Source organism: Dreissena polymorpha, chromosome 12, assembly GCF_020536995.1.
Source record: "Dreissena polymorpha isolate Duluth1 chromosome 12, UMN_Dpol_1.0, whole genome shotgun sequence".
Taxonomy (NCBI): domain Eukaryota; kingdom Metazoa; phylum Mollusca; class Bivalvia; order Myida; family Dreissenidae; genus Dreissena; species Dreissena polymorpha.
In genome coordinates, this window is record NC_068366.1 from 5,099,743 (window position 1) to 5,117,420 (window position 17,678).

At 36.9% G+C, this 17,678-nt stretch overlaps 1 protein-coding gene across 1 annotated transcript; it reads right to left on the minus strand.

The window, feature by feature from the left end:
* Positions 1 to 3,537: 3,537 nt before the first annotated feature.
* Positions 3,538 to 16,479, minus strand: LOC127853836 (visual system homeobox 2-like). Its single transcript, XM_052388626.1, has 6 exons — positions 16,462 to 16,479; positions 15,520 to 15,731; positions 14,930 to 15,101; positions 6,186 to 6,240; positions 5,158 to 5,396; positions 3,538 to 4,752 (listed from the first exon to the last, which is right to left on the minus strand). Exons 1-6 carry the CDS (start codon positions 16,477 to 16,479, stop codon positions 4,582 to 4,584), a joined length of 867 nt encoding a protein of 288 aa, XP_052244586.1. The 3' UTR covers positions 3,538 to 4,581.
* Between the last annotated feature and the right edge of the window lie 1,199 nt (positions 16,480 to 17,678).

Genomic DNA, 17,678 nt, shown 5'->3' on the forward strand with positions numbered 1-17,678 from the left:
ACTTAGTTCCAGCCATGTAAAGTTCAATTTACCAAAACCAAAAATATAATGTATAATGTATATAATGTCTGAAAAACTTATCAACTTAACTTATATGCAATGTGATATGTGATGCATATGTTTTTTTCGAATTACACTCGTGCTAAATCAAACAAATTATAATTATACTATTATTGTTAAAATAATTATCATAATAATAAGAAGAAAAAGATTAAGACGAAGAAGACGAAAAAACAGAAAGGTGTTTGTGTAAGTAAAGTAAAATTCCTACCTTATTGGGTTTATCTGACTCGCTATGTATCAAAATCGTTACCGGCCATTACTTGTGTACGTGCTACCAAACATAAAGGCCGGCACTATAAATAGTGGCTTTGTCACATCACCTCGTATGATCTCTAAACCAAGATGTCTGACTTGAAATACTATACAGTGCTTTTCTGTTAGAAGATGAAAATATGAAACGGAATAAAATTCAAAAAAGAGATAAAGCATACTTGTAAAATCGAATAAAGAGACAAATTAATCCAGCTTAACACTAAAAATGGAAGCAAGAAGTATTCTGTGTATTCACATGTACCAGTCAGCCCGCAAATAATAACATCCTTGCCCATGTAATAAACTATATGATGCAGATCGAATAAAATGCTTTTATCGTTAATTGTTTAAATAAATTACTTTCCATTCGCGAGTTCAATTTTATTTTTAGCGATGTATTATTTGGAAAGTTGACATTAGTTCCATTTAATAAAAATACTACACACTCATCGTAAGACGGCAGTGGTAACAGGGAGGTAACCAATGGGATGAGATTGTAATGAATTCGGATTAATACTGGCGTTCTGAAAATGGCATGGCTATAACATAAGTCGTATGTGTAACTAATGTCATCATCATCAAATCCTTATTCTGAAATAATTTGTTTCGTAATTTTCAAATTTACGTTACCATATCTAATCTTGGCGGATGTCTACCGTGTAACAGATGTGTCATGTGCATGCTTTTACTTATTACATTCAATGAGTTAGTTATGACACGCCACCTGGGAAAACGGGGCTTAATGCATGTGCGTGAAGTGTCGTCCCGGCATGGCCAGTGTGGTCCGCACAGGTTGATCAGGGACGATAATTTACGCCCGCACTGGATTTGGTTTAGAAGAGACCAAGCATAAACGAAATATGACATACACGCGGAAAGTGTCATCCTAGATTAGCCCGTGTGGACTGCACAGGCTAATCTGGAACGATATTTTGTGCACATGCACGAAGCCCGGTTTCTCCAAAGCGATGCTCAAGCGGATTCCAAGTTCAAGACACAAAGTTTCTATGCGGTCACATTAATGTTAAAATTACATATTATACTCATTCTTGTTATTAAATTTAATATAAGAATTTCGATGTGTGTGGGCTGAGGAGGCATTATTGTCTCGACAGCAATATACAAATGGGCCATGCTCTGTGAAAAAGAGGTTTAATGCATGTGAGTAAATTGTGGCCTTAAGATTAGCCTGTGCAGTCCGCACAGGCTAATCAAGGACAACACTTTCCACATAGTAGCGGAAAGGGTCGTCCCGGATTAGTTTGTGCATACTGCACAGGCTAATCTGGAACGACAATTTATGCATGCTGCAGAAAAACTCTTTTCACAGTTCATTTACAAATTAAACGCTGAAAATGCTATTAAATTCGTACGTGAATGATAGCCGTACAACAATCATAGCGTTGATTTAGCTCATAAAACAGATTCGGTCTATACATATTCTTGTTAGATATTTCTGGTCAAAATATAATTCCAGTCCGCCTAAGTTATCTTGATAGCATTGTAATAACGATTCCGGAGCAGGTTGACCGCGAACTGACCTTGATAACATGCGGGATGATGGAATGTCGTGCATTTTAAGTGAGCACTCAGGATCAGCAGACGATTTATTCCGTATATCTATTTACGGAGGATTCCGGAGATTGTCGATGTATCACGATTGTTTAAATGAGGTAACGATTCGCCTGCTTGATCTACGTATTGTTTGAAACGTTATGCTTTAACAATTTAAAGGTAAATTTCGAATTAAAAAAGGAAAATATTTTGCTTAAAAACTATCCGGATAGGTAACAACAATGCATATATGCTATAACAAAAGATTAGTGCACAAAATACAATATGGTAGTTATAAAGAAATATATAAGAACATAGCCTTTGAAGAATACAAGCTCGGGTGCTGACCATGTGCAAAATAATATTGAGCGACACACACAAACTGTATTGAAATATATAATTGAGTGTAAAGCTGTTGTTTACCTTTAGCCTTATTATTGTAGATAAAATACTTTTACGCTTAACACGCAGTTTACATCGTTGCAATCCCTTTCATATTAATTCACGCATAATGTAAATGTTGTTTACGCTATACTACTAAAAATACAGAGTTAATTAAATTACCTGTTTATGTAAATGCGATAAAGTTTTGTAGATTGCACGCTTTCTATTTCGCGCAGTTTTGTTATTTTTACTTAAATACGAAAATTCAATTTATTCATATAGGCCTATTTGCCGAAAATGGTCTCAGGACATTGTTGGGAAATTGCAAAGGTCAATTAAGGTAAAAGTCTGGATGAGACAGCTAAACACAGCCGAAAAACAGCCTGAATCAAAACACAAACGCGCGCAAGTTCACATGCGGATCACTTTGTAAAGTTTCATAATTTTATACTCAACTCTTCAAGTTTACATTCGAACATTTGCAAATCTATATGCGCACCCCCTCTTCACACCCGTGCAGCAAATTAGCCCCTTAAATAAAACTGAAGAAAATACTATTTTCTTTAGTGTAGTGGACTTTGCAAATGCTTAAAGTGCTACAACGCTCGATATGTTTCCGTATCTTCTTGATGAATCATCACCAATCGTGATACATCGACCATGCCCGGAATCCTCCGTACGATAGATTTACATCGACTATCTCCGGAATCCTCCGTAAGAAAGATATACATCGACTATCTCCGGAATCCTCCGTAAGATATGTATAAAGCGACTATCTCCGGAATACTTCATAAGATAGGTATACATCGACCATGTCCGGAATAATCCGAAAGATAGGTATACATCGATTGTCTCCGGAATCCTCCAAAAGGTTGTTTGGAGGCAGTTTACAGTTTTGTAGCCATATTTGCGCATTGGCCCCGGTCAATTTCCTGAACTTAAGGTAAATGGCCTAAACAAAATTCTTTTTTGACTCCAGGAGCTTAAATGTAAGTATAAATGGTCAATATTCTAGCAATTACACTTGTTTTCAGTAATTCGAAACTATGTGACCTGGAATTAGTCAACAACAACAACATGCTGCGTGAGAAGGTTACAGTACACTAAATAACCGTTTCATGAAGGGCTGTACTCTCTACAAAAATACCATAGTTGACAGGAAGGCAAGTTTTACACCATGAATAGGTGCTCACTACTGAATCCCTGAAATATGATAAACTTGAAGACTATAGTAAACCATCGCACTGAAAAAGGTTACATTCCACTAAGAAACGGCCGAAAAAAAAAGTTGCAAAAACAGTCGATTTTGATTTGGGTCAAGTTGTTTCTTGCATTGAACATGACATATCTTTTTTATTGCAAAAATCGATCCCGCTTAGAATGGCCTTTAAGAAAAGGTTATGGGGGTGTCTATGTGAAAAATGTTGCATTTATTTTGGCCTAAAGTTGTCGCTTTCGCATTGAATTATATAGGGAAACTATTAAGTGTATTCTGGCCAGAAGTAAACACATGTACTTCCTGCTTGAAGCAGCCGGCAATCGACAGATTTCAACGGTGAGTTTAAATAAGTTAACAGTGCAAAAAAAGTAAACGGTAATGACCCATTTTGTTTGGCTCAGTTTTAAAGCATTTGCTGTGATGGTGCAAAGCAAGTTGTCCACTGTGTGTGTATTGTTCCCCGGAAAGATAAAAGTGATTGCCGGGTTTATCTGAAAATGGGGTTTTTACGGGCAAGTTTCGAGACCCCCGAAAAGGTCTATTTTGCCCCAGATATCAGTTTTAAGTGCATGTTCTGCATTGTTTTGTGCTTTATTTGCAAGCTGTTGATGAGCTGCACTGAAAATTGTCTGAATCTATTTTCAGGTTGTGACTGAAGGCCTTGTTTTGAGGGTGTTTTGCAGACCAGTGGTTGTCGGCCTGTGGATTTTCAAGAAAAACTGTAGACTGCCCCCTTTTAAATCGTCGGCTGATATAGATTGAACTTAAAAGGTCAATACGCAGACAATTTTTTTAAGGAATCGCACTTGATAAATGTCACCAACATCACGACAACTTAAGATTTCAAGGAAAATAAATATAGTGTACTTTTAAAACAACTCTGAAACTTGTACTTGTTAACATATTGACAACTTAATCCCTTTTAATAATTTTTGTCACATTTAGTAAATACCAAAAAGGAACTCTAAACTATAAAGTTTAAGATTAATAACTTCATCGCTCCCATTCCCTAGGGCAGCCTCACCGAAAGTGACATGGTACCCGGAAGTTGAACTGTCGCGAGGGCAACCACACCGGTAGCGCTGTGAGAACCAAAATTGAAACTTTCTTTATTGCATTTTCACCGGAAATGATGAGGGAAACCGATAAGGAACTGTCCGTACGGTAACCTCAGCGGAAGTGATGTTGGAAACGGAAGTGGCACTGCGCATGTACTGCAGGAATCGGAGTGCGTCACCGGTGACGGAAATTGTAACTGAACAGACGGAAGACCCATCGATCTGTGAGATAGAAACGCTATTAGCATGATCAATTCCTCACATTTAAATCAAACTAAAATTCCTCTTTTTTATCCAAAATTAGAAATCAGCGATTTTACTCTTCTACGAAAATGTAATTTTGTTTAACCACGAAATAACAAGCCGACGAATATAAAGGGCTTCAATGAATGTGCGTAGAGTGTCATCCGAGATAGGCCTGTGCGTATCGCACAGGCTTATCAGGGACGACACTTCCCGTTTTTAATGATATTTTTAAGTTTAAAGAGATGTATCTTCGTAGCAAAAATGCAGGTAAGGCGAAAAGTGTCGTTCTTGATTAGCCTGTGCGTAGCGCACATGTTAATGTGGGACGCCCCTTTACGCAATGCAGTTAACCCCATTATCAATAATTGTAAGGTAACTTACCTCAGAGAGTGGTCGATCTGGGCCTTCTTCATCCTCTTGTCTTTTGCCCGCCGGTTCTGGAACCAGATTTTTATTTATCTGCCTCTCCGTCAACTGCAGCGTTGCCGCCAACTCGAACCGTCGGTGTCGACTGACGTAGTCAGTGCGCGCGTACTCGAGCTCCAGCTTTAGCATCTGATCTGACGTGAACGTCGTCCTCTGATGTCTCTGACGGTTCTCGCGTCGACGTCGACGTTGAACTGACAAAATAATAATCACGTTATGTGTAATGTTTTCCGTTATTTGGGTTGAGAATACCAGTGAAAAATAGATACACTGTAGAAACTGTGTGCAAAAATACGTCGAAGCTGACCTTATATATGAGCTCCCAGATCAGCATGTGCATTTTCAGGAACGACAATTTCCGTTTTCATGGAATTTTTCGTTGAAATGAAGTCACTTTTCAATGATAGCCCAGTTAAGGCGGAAAGGGTCGTCCCTGATTAGCCTGTGCATTGTGCCCCGTTCTCATTGAACGAACTTCAATCATTTAATGTGTTATAATATGCGGTGTTTTAGTGGAGAATACCGATGATTAGTAAACCAGGGTGCAGAATCGAAGGGGTTTTCTTGGGTTTACACACGAGCTGGAAGAATGTAATCGCACCGTTAAGAACTTTATTTTTGCATAAAAGACGGTGTTTTTTTGCAGTTTATGACGATGTCTTTAGGTACATTTGTATATGAATAAATCCTTGAATACGTCTAAAATCGGTGACAAAATTTCACGTTGCGTGAAGCATAACTTTGTAGTACAAATCAAATTTTGAACAAAAACACAGGCTTATTTAATAAAGTAATTTAGATGTATTTCAAATTGCCATAAGCAGCATAAAAATCTGTATTGTATGTACTTGTTGATTCTTTAGAAAGCATGTTAAATTTAAAATGATTTTTCCCGCACGTGAGTTTGCTTCCTTTTTTAAGTCTATCCACGCCTAGGCTGCAACCAGTGTGTGTATTTGTGTATTTCCAAGGTTATGAGTTACCTTCGCGCCTGAGGCTGTATAATGTTGGGACCCTGGGTGTGTCCAGCACTCCTACCTAATAAGCATAGACTGACGACAGTTGGAACGAATTTAAAATTATAGCTGCAATTTCCAGCTATTTATGTTTATACTGAAATACTATTTAATTTTCGATATGGTCTTGTGCTGTGGAGGGGATCGGATTATCCGGAGAAAACCCCATCTGTCCGGTATGGTGACCACATAACACACACAAACAACATTGAGCCGAGTGCAGGATTCGAACCGGTGTCGTAGAGGTGAAAAGCGTGTGTGTTAACCATGCGCTAGCTGAACTCTTGAAGTACAATTCCATTGTTGATATCCCTTGCTTAATAATATCCATTTACTTTTTTGTGGGAATTCTGTCGATATTCAAAATTCGCACGATCGGAACTCTGGATATATTGATGCCTTCAAAATACAACTACAAACTTCGGTTTAGTACGATTATTTAAGAACTACTACTCGTTTTATTCACAACGGACGACAATTCGGTTTCGTTTGGTTCCTTATAAAAGACGGCCCTGTTTCGTTTGATTACCCACACACGAAAACTGTGTTTGATTTCATATTAATAAGATACACACTATCTTTTAAATGAGCACAGATATGAATAGCGATAGACACGTTTAATTCAAAACAGGTGCTGCAGTAAGATATCCAATAACCATCAAAACATAATGATATTTTCCAGACGAACATTTAATAGGCATAGTCTCGGAAGCGGGCCAATTTTCTTCAGATAAAACTTTCTCTACTTTACATGTTTAAACATGTAGAACACACAAATACATATGGGACATTTAAGGCTGGTGTGCGGAGTTAGGATGAGTAGAAATAGCATATTAATTATATGAGCCAAAGGCTCATCAGTGCCGACACGTTTCGCCTAAACTGGATTTTCGCTAAGAAGAGACTCAATTTAACAAAAAAGACCACTTAAACGGAAAGTTTTGTGCCTAATTAGCCGTTGGGGACTGCACAGGCTAGGCTGGGACGACACTTTACGCACATGCATTAAGCACCGTTTTCCCAGGACAAGGCTCATATTTGTGTCTTGTTCTGAAAAAACTGGGCTTAATACATGTGCGTAAAGTGTCGTCCCAGATTAACCTGTTCAGTCCGCACATGCTGATCAGGGACGACACTTTCCGCCTAAACTTGATTTTCGGTAAGGAGGGACTTCTTTGAAACTAAAACTACCATTAAAGCTGAAACTGTCGTCCCTGATTAGCCTGTGCGGACTGCACAGTCTAATCTGGGTCGACACTTTACGCACATGAATTAAGCCCAGTTTTCTCAGATCAAGACACATTTTATCGGAGTATATCGTCTTGTATTTTTGTAACAGCTGGTGAGAATAAACTTTCTATTAAAAATACTTAAGAATGTTAATGTGTAATTTTTAATGGAAACTATAACCAGTAGTTTGTAAATTTGTTTGTTGTAGTTGCAATACCAAATCGAGTAACACAATCGCAACGATTCTGTTCTTTATGTTTCGTTTTTATATTGCCCAACCAGAATAAACACTCACATACAAATGATCACTATTTTTCTCAAGTCACAAAAACGCAGAACAAATATACATGAATGTTCATTTATTTAATGTGTACGATAATGTGCACTCTGCGCTCCCTAGTTTACACTGTCTGACATTGCCTAAGATTGTGCACCGGCGGCCTTTCGACAGGAAATAAATCAAGTCGGTTTACCGGATGCGCCCGTGATAACCGGAAAATCGATTGAGACAGCACGGGATACTTTGGTGTTGAGTATGACTTATCATAACTTCCTAGTTTAGATATATTTTACTCCCAACCGCGTTCAAGTTCCAAGAAATTATCGGAATTTTGTTAGAAGAAACTTCAATAGTCAATAGTTCACACATTTGCAGAAAAGGGTAGGCGAAATTAAATTTAAGAATTTAACTTTTCTCGAAAGAAAGTTGTGTGTATGTTGGTTCATATCGTATATGCAATTTTGTTTTGCGAGGCAACGAAACATTAAATATATCTTGATAAAACTCTTAAAAGCAGCGATATCACAATGAGCCGCGATCAGGAAAAAGGGGTTTAATGCATTTGCGTAAAGTGTCGTCCTAGATAAGCCTGCGCAGAGGTTATAAAAGAACAACACGGTCCACAGAAACGGGATTTTATGTTAAGAAGATTCTTAATATAAACGGAAAATACAATAAAAGCGGAAAGTATCAATAAAAGCGGAAAGTATCAATAAAAGCGGAAAGTATACAATAAAAGCGGAAAGTATCAATAAAAGCGGAAAGTATCGTCCATGACTGCAAAGGGCTAATCTGGAAAGATACTTTACGTACTTAACGCACATTCATTAAGCCCCGTTTTCCCAGATCGATACTCATATTAAAGGGCGATTGCAAAGGACTCGCTATTCAAACATAAATACCAATACCTTTAGCAAGACCATAAAATAAAAGCGAACCTTTCGTCAGCAACTGTCAATAGTTTTGCAATAATTCATGCCATCATATGTATTTCACCTTTTAAATACATGTACAGCACATTCATTTCACAGAAGTCGCAGATTAGCACGGTAGCATATTTCATAAGATAATAAATCACTAATTGTTCGCTTGGTTTACACGTTTACACGTCAGCATTATTCAAAAGTCACTAAATCACTAATTATTCGATACATTTATTAATATTATTTTAACACGAATTACCAATCAATTCATGATAACACATAATGTTATTCATTCTTATATAATATGCTCTTAACCGCGCTTTAATTTCTTTGATTTAAATAGTTGTGCGTTTGCTTTAATGTATTAGAGATGAAGACAATCAACACACAACCTATTGTTGCAATGTTGTTCTATTTCGAATGAATTGTTTTATTTATTTCCTTGAAAGCCAGATTTAAAAAAACTCTTGTACAGGTTATTTTTGCCATTTCTTTAGTACACCACTTTGAAGGAATATCATTAAAAAATAATTTACAACAATATCTTAACTTATATCACGATTAGCATCCTTGTTTCACATAAATATCACCAGCACATGTAATGATCGTGCACACGTGTGCATTCTTTCTTTGTATTCAAATAGAACATTGAACCGTCTGCATATCTATTTGCGTTCCAAATTTCAGACATGGACCACAGAAAACCAGGTAAACGCTTCAAAGAAGCTTTTCTTATCGGCTATTTTGTGTTTTATTTACACTATGCTCACACAAAATCCGATAAACAGTTTTTTTCATATTTGCATCGTAAATGACCATCAGCAATCCTGTACAAAACGATTTCAAGTTGCTAGCAACTATTTTAACAGTATCAACACCCAACAGGGAGGGCGTTCAGTGTTTTGGTTCGATTTCGGCGTGTTTAGTCATTATACATTTGTAAGTTAATTGCAAATGTGACACCTGCAGACGAAATTTCCTGCACAAGTGGGGGTTCTTTGTAGACTGGTCTCCGGGCAAAGTTAATACAAGCCGTGAAATGGGAAAACGGGGCTTACTGCATTTGCGTAAAGTGTCGTCCCAGAATAGCCCGTGTCGTCCGCACAGGACGATCAGGAAATAAAATTTACGCCGCATTTAAATTTGTTTAAAAGAGACCTACTTAAAACGAAAAATGACATACAAGCGGAAAGTGTCGTCCGAGATAAGCCTGTGCGGACTGCACGGGCTAATTTAGGAGTACACTTTACTCATATGAATGAAGCCCGGTTTGTCCGGATCGATGTCAGGGGATAAATATCATAGGCGGTCATTTGAATATTAAAATTACAAATTGTATCATCTTAGTAATTATAATTATACGAATGTATATATGTGTGAGTGCTGTGGAGGAATTATGTTCTCGACAGCTCATATACAAATTATCATCCATGCATATTTAAAATATTTAAACGCGCGTTATTCCAACAGACCTGTAATAGTGCAGTGCCGTACATTTTAATTTGATTCGATTATTGATAGTTTTGGAAGTCATCGCGATCATGTATAGTATATTGTTCACGTTGGAGAAATATTTTTTATTAAACCGGTCTTAAATAGTATTTATGGTATTTATGATATTATTGTTGAAAGTACGTAAATAATATGTTTTTACATGCAGTTGTGTACATGATAATAGAATACGCCGTATATCTTCATATAAGATATTTCTGGTCAAAATATATTTACTGTTCACCTTCAAAATATAGTATTTGAGGTCGTCGTGGTGTAATGGATATGGTGTCCGCCTAGCGACCGGGAGGTCATGGGTTCGATATACACCGTGGGAGCGTTCTTTAGATCTCCCCCAAAAACACCAAGTACTGGTTCTAGGCCCAGGAAACGGACTCGAGAGCGTTAATATAAGCCCTAGGCTTTCGATGCAATCGAGCTAAAATAAATAGGTTTAAACTAAAATGTAATGCAAGAACGCCCATGTTAACTCGATAGCACTGCAATAACGATTTCCAATCGTGATACATCGGCTATCTCCGGACTCCTCCGTAAGATATGCAGATTTAAGCAATTAATCTTCTGCTGATCCAGAGTGAACGATTCCGGGAGAGACTGACCGCGAACTGACCTTGATAACATCGAATGTCGTGCATTTTAAGTGAGGTCATGATTCACCTGCTTGATCTACGTATTGTTTGAAACTTAATGCTTTAACATGTTTAAAGGTCAATTTTGAAAAAAGAAAATATTTTGTTTAAAAACCTTTCTGGATAGGTAACAACAATGCATATATGCTGTAAAATGGATAAGTGCTCCGAATGCATGATGGAAGTAATTACTAAATATGAAAACATAACTTTTGAAGTATAAAAGCTCAAGTGCTGACAATGTGCAAACAATATTGATAACACACGCAAACTGTATTTTATCCCATTTTCAACGCGACATTGACGGTATAACACCCTATGGAATAAACTAGACTGTATTCAACACTGAGGATAAACCTGTCGCGTGCACGGACTACTTTTTACCTTACCACTGAATGATTTTTCATAAGAAATAAAGTCGAGAAAACTTTAGCTTCAAAATTATACGACCTTCAACCTTTAAATCTAGTCATATGACATATTTTTTCGACATCCGTAAAATGATTCAGCTGATTGATGGCGTCATAAAATGACATACTTATCGCGTCATTTTCCCCCAAAAATTGTTGACGATTTATTTTAAACGCGACTTATTTCACATATACATGTACTGTATATCGACATATTTGAATTGTCAATTAATCACATTTTTCTTATTTCGTGTAATGTGCATTGTTTATAATCCATGCATGTACTTTTGACATTTAAGAATGTACAACAAGCCATACAAATATCGCACAATTCATAAATAATCTGCAATATTTGCTTTCCGATTTAATGCACGTTAGGCATAGAGCTGTGTAAAGTATTAGATGGTAATAATAGCACCACACTGGAATTCGGAATGTCCCATTTTGTACGCGGGTATTATCAACTCATTTATCTGTTGTGTAATGGAATGTTTTCCATTCTTTCTGTATTTATATATTCATTTTTTTTTCTTGCACAATAAGGGCATTTACCATAGACAAATAAAACATTGTGCAAGTTTAAACATAATTATGTTTGTATGCAGAAATCTGCAAATGCAACCGAGTTTACCAACGGCTATTACTTGATAAACTGCTCCGGTTCATTTTAACAGCAGTAATGTACATAGAAGATCTAGAGTACATGACGTAGCGTGTGACGAAGAAGAAAGTTTATTGAGTTTTCATTTGAATATAGTGATATGATGGCAATAGGGTCTTTATTTAACTATGCTAAAATAATTATTAAAGATCCTAGATGCAAAATCGTCAAATATTGAGTTAAATGGATTATTAGATGGATTTTAAAGGATAATTGAAGGTAGGATACTAGTTCGAACGTGTTTTGGTTTTTGTTTGTGCTTTTGTCGTTCCCTGTTCTCGGGGAAATGATTTTAACATGGGCGCCATTGATGCATCGGATCACACACGGCATACCCATAACATTATATAAAAAAAACGTTCTGCGCGTCCTTTAATTCGTTGTCCGAAGTCGGAAAACGTATTGCCCTGTATATTAAGTCAAATAAAGTGTCAGTCGCTGCAATTTTCTGTTTACTCGTCGAAATTGTCAAGGTCGTTGATGGTGTACATGTATGTTGACATCGACATCATTTTGTTAGGAGCAATCGCCGCCTTATTGGATTTTGATCATTTTCTTTCGAAAATAAAATGAATTATAGTGAAGTAAAATCTTCTTTTCGCGGTCGTAATGTGTTACAATTCGCATGCTGCGTAAAATTGAATCGAGGCATATGGTGATATTTTTACTCGTTTTACAGTTTGTGTGTGAATTTTTTAAAGGCTTTTTTGCGCACCAAAACAAATACCTCAAATACTTATACAATACTTATACTTATATCACTACGCATGGTTACTTTCGTTAGATTTTAAGCGCTTTTAAGAATGAAATTAAAATTATTGTTAAGGTTATTAGATCTATTTATGTTAAATGTCACGTTAAAAAAAAATCAAATGGGATAAATAGAATACTAGGATTAGCGTTGAATACAGAGAAGTTTATGTTGCTCGGCTCGAACACCGAAAGCGCTCGCCAAGGCTCGCGCTCCTGATGTCTACGTCTCGCAACATAAACTTCCCTGTTTTCAAAGCTAATCTAGTATTCTTTATGGTTTCTAGAATTGACTGTGAAGCTGTTGTTTCCCTTTAGCCTTGTTATTGTAGATAAAATAATTTTACGCTCAACTCGCAGTTTACATCGTTGCAATCCCTTTCATATTAATTCACACAGAATATAAAAAAAAAATACGCTATACTACTCAAAATAGATAGTCAATTAAATCAACTGTTTATGTAAATGAGATAAAGTTGTGTAGATTGCTCGTTTTCAATTTCGCGCAGTATTGTATTTTAACTTTAATACCAAAATTCAATTTATTCATTTAGGCCTATTTGCCGGAAATGGTCTCAGGACATTGTTGTGAAATTGCAAAGGTCAATTTAGGTAAAAGTCAAGATGAGACAGCTACGCCGTGAAAACCTGAATCAAAACAACCGCGCGCGCAAGTTCACATGCGGATCTCTTTGTAAAGTTTCATCATTTTATACTAAACTCTTCAAGTTTACATTCGAACGGTCATTTGATAATCTATATGCGCATCCCCCATCCCTCTCCACACCCGTGCAGCAAAGTCGCCCCTTTAATTAAACTGAAGCAAATACTATGCACTTTAGTGTAGTGGACTTTACAAATGCTTTAAGTGTCACAACGCTCGAGAAGTTTCCGTATCTTCTCGATGACTCATCACCAACCTTGATACATCGACCAAGTCCGGAATCCTCCGTACGATATATATATATACATCGACTATCTCCGGAATCCTCCGTAAGAAAGGTATACATCGACTATCTGTGGAATCCTCCATAAGATAGGTATACATCGACCATGTCCGGAATCCTCCGTAAGATAGGTATACATCGATTATCTCCGGAATCCTCCGAAAGAATGTTTTATACCGTTTGATGATATAGCGTGCACTTAACAAGTCAATACGCAGACAATATGTTTAAGGAGTCGCACTTGATAAATGTCACCAACATAACGACAACTTAAGATTACAAGGAAAATAAATATAGTGTACTTTAAAACAACTCTGAAACCTGTACTTGTTAACTTATTCACAACTTAATACTTTTTAATAATTTCCGTCACGTTTAGTAAATACCAAAAAGGAATTATACGGCTGAATATGTTTTAGATATTAACATCTTAAATTATCATCACCCGCGTTGAAGGCAAAACAGACAATATACGCCTGTACATGTTTTTAAGAAATTTACCTCAAACATTTGCATCAAGTTCATTGAGAGCCAAATAGGAACTGTGCGCATGTTTGGAAGACAAAATTATGTGTGGTGTGTGTGTATGTTTTTTTTGTTTCCTTGGTTGGGTTTTGTTTAAATCAAATAATGATTTTTCATCTCACGTTTCTTGAAATCCCTCTTTTCCTAAGATACGGGCTTGTTGAAATTTAAAAAATTAAAATTAAAAGCAAAAAATTCGTAAGATCAACAGATCAGTGTTACGTACATGAAACTAGACATTTAAATTTGCCGATACGTTTGTCTACATTTTATGACATAGTATATCTAAAACGACGTGTTTTAATGTCAAAATCGCGCGAAATTAAAAAAAAAAACAAGAAAATCACACATTCACGTGAGTAATAAATGGAATACAATAAATGCAAAAATACGTAATGCTGAAGGCCCTGCAGTCAGGATTGTGGACGAGTAACATCAGTAGTTTAAAGGGACCTTTTCGCAGATTTTCGCATGTACATATGTTTGTTGTTAAATTCTTTAAATTTATAAATGTAAACATTGGAACTAAATAGCTCCATTAAAAAAAAAACAAGAATAAAAGAAAGAAAACAAGTAATGCTCAACTGGGCTCGAAAGACTGACCCTTTTCAATTGATCATCGATTCCATATTTGTCCGTAGGTTGTATTATACAACAAAAAATTTATAATTTACGATTATTTTTACAGACTATAAAACTACATCCGTAAAACAAAATAGGATATGATTTGGTTTTGTTTTGCTTAACATTATCTTTGAGTTAAATAGTCTGTGAGCGTGACAATATCAAATTGACATACAATATAAAGTATCATATTAATAATTTCGTCGCTCCCATTTCCTACGGCAGCCTCACCAAAAGTTACATGGTACCCGGAAGTTGAATATGATTTGGGACACCGAAAAGGAACTGTCCCTGTGGTAACCTCAGCGGAAGTGATGTGGGAAACGAAAGTGGCACTGCGCATGTACTGCAGGAATCGGAGTGCGTCACCGGTGACGGATATGATATGGTATCTGAACAGACGGAAGACCCATCGATCTGTGAGATAGAAACGCTATTCACATGATCAATTCCTCACAATTAAATCAAACTAAAATTCCTCATTTTTATATAAAATTGGAAATCAGCGATTTTACTCGTCTAGGGTTAGGGTTAGGGTTAGGTTTTTCTACGAAAAAGTAATTTTGTATAACCACGATATAACATGCTGACGAATATAGTTATAAAGGGCTTTAATGAATGTGCGTAGAGTGTCGTCCGAGATTAGCCTTTGCTAGGGCGACACTTCCCGCTTTTATGATATTTTTGTGTTTAAAGAAAATATCTTCTTAGCAAAAATGTAAGTTAAGCGAAAAGTGTCACATGTTAATGTGGGACGCCACTTTACTTTATGCAGTTAACCCCATTACCAATAATTTTAAAGTATCTTACCTCAGATAGTGGTCGATCTGGGCCTTCTCGATCCGCTTGTCTTTTGCCCGCCGGTTCTGGAACCAGATTTTTATCTGACTCTCCATCAACTGCAGCATTGCCGCCAACTCGAACCGTCGGTGTCGGCTGACATAGTCAGTGCGCGCGTACTCGAGCTCCAGCTTCAGCGTCTGGTCTGACGTGAACGTCGTCCTGTGTCGTCTCTGGCGGTTCTCGCATCGACGTCGACAAAATAATAATCACGTTATTTGTAATGTTTTCCGGTATTTGGGTTGAGAATACCAGTGAAATATAGATAAACTGTAGAAACTGTGTGCAGAAATACGTCGAGGCTGAACTGACAGATCAGGCCCCAGATCAGCATGTGAAGTCAGCGCAGTATTATCAGGGACGACAATTTCCGCTTTTATAATGTTTTCGTTGAAATAAAGTCACTTTTCAATGATAGTCCAGTTAAGGCGGAAAGGGTCGTCCCCGATTAGCCTGTGCATTGTGCCCAGTTTTCATCGAACGAACCTCAATCATTTAATGTGTTATAATATGCGGTATATGAGTGGAGTATACCGATGATTAGTGCACCAGGGTGCAGAATCGACGGGGTCTTCTAGGGTTTACACACGGGCTAGACAGAATGTAATCGCATCGTTAAGAACTTTATTTTTTCATAATAGACGGTGTTGTTTTTGCAGTTTGTTCCGATGTCTTAAGGTATATGAATAAATAATTGAATACGTCTATAATCGGTGACAAACTTTCACGTTGCGTGAAGCATAACTGTGTAGTACAAATCGAATTTTGAACAAGAACACAGGCTTATTAAATAAAGTAATTCAAATGCATTTCAAATTACCATAAGCAGCATAAACATCTGTATTATATGTACTTGTTGAATTTTTAAGAAAAGTTGTTTTAAAAAGTTATTTGAAATAAATCACCACTTACCGCCTTGTTTACATCCATGAAAGTTAAATGGGGGAAACCCCACAAAGTAACGTGATCCTGCACCATGAACCTGTTGAGCATGTGTGCAGAAATAGAACATAACATCTCACACTTACGATTGATACTTAATAAAATAAACGGCATAAAACTCTTACATATCTGGTCAAATGCCGGAGCCATTGGCAGCTCTGCACGAATTCCGCACCCTTGATGTAACAATAGAGGAAACGGAGAAATCTAGATCTGGATATGAGGGTATCATTTTGGAAATGTGTAACCGATCGAACGAATGTCTCTTAATGCTGACGTCATCGGCGAGGCGGTGTCGAAGAGAGAAATTCCTCGCAATCGGCGCAATGTCCATCAAACGGTGGCTAAACGCTTGAAAAGTGTTGATGACGTCACTTCCGCTTATGACTTCAAAATGTGTTGATAACAAATCCTCTACTTTTTAGTTTTCACCAATGCTTCTCCGAGCATGATTTGTTATAATTTTGTGTTAGTTTTATCACATGAAAAATGTGTCCTAATAGTTTTCTTACGCGCTTAACTTTTATAATCTGAAAAAAGACATTTCATTTTGTTGCTTGTATGGTTGAGGTGTTTAACATTCAGGGAAAAATCTTGCCATAGACAGGGTACGCGTTTCGTCCTTTATTCGGAGAAAACAAAGTCCATTCTTTTATTTATACTCACTGGTTCACTGAGCAAAACCGGACAGAATTGATACATTTTATAGAGAAATAATTGAAACAAGACAGGTGGGTATTTTGTGCTTCAATAATCTCCTCTTTTCGGACATTAGTGTTATTGGGCATTACTTAAGAAACTTCCGGCTTTTTAGACGGGTTTCTCGTATAGATCATTTCGTAGTTAATCTTAAAACTAATTAACCAGTCTGACATCTAAGTCAGTGCTCATGAAAAATAAATGACCAATTTTCGCAAACTGTCGTTAAAACGACATCAAGGGTTTGTTTGGACTCGTTTTAAGAAGCAGTTACGACAATAACTTATTAATTTAATTGTCAATCGTTCTCAATGATAACAATTAATAAATCAGTTTCCGCGTTTTATAAAACCGTCTGTGGTAACGTGTTTTAAGACAAGAATGACGGCTTAATTGCATCGCCTAGTTTGATTGGATACTTGTGTTACAAGAGGGCAATCGTGATACATCGACTATCTCCGGAATCCTCCGTAATATTGACTGATGTA

Coding starts and splice junctions, on each gene's coding strand:
- LOC127853836 (XM_052388626.1), bottom strand. Junction 15,102..15,519: donor CAGATCGACCACTATCTGAG/GTAAGATACTTT, acceptor CCGTCTGTTCAG/ATACCATATCATATCCGTCA. Junction 5,397..6,185: donor ATACAGCCTCAGGCGCGAAG/GTAACTCATAAC, acceptor TTATTTTGTCAG/TTCAACGTCGACGTCGACGC.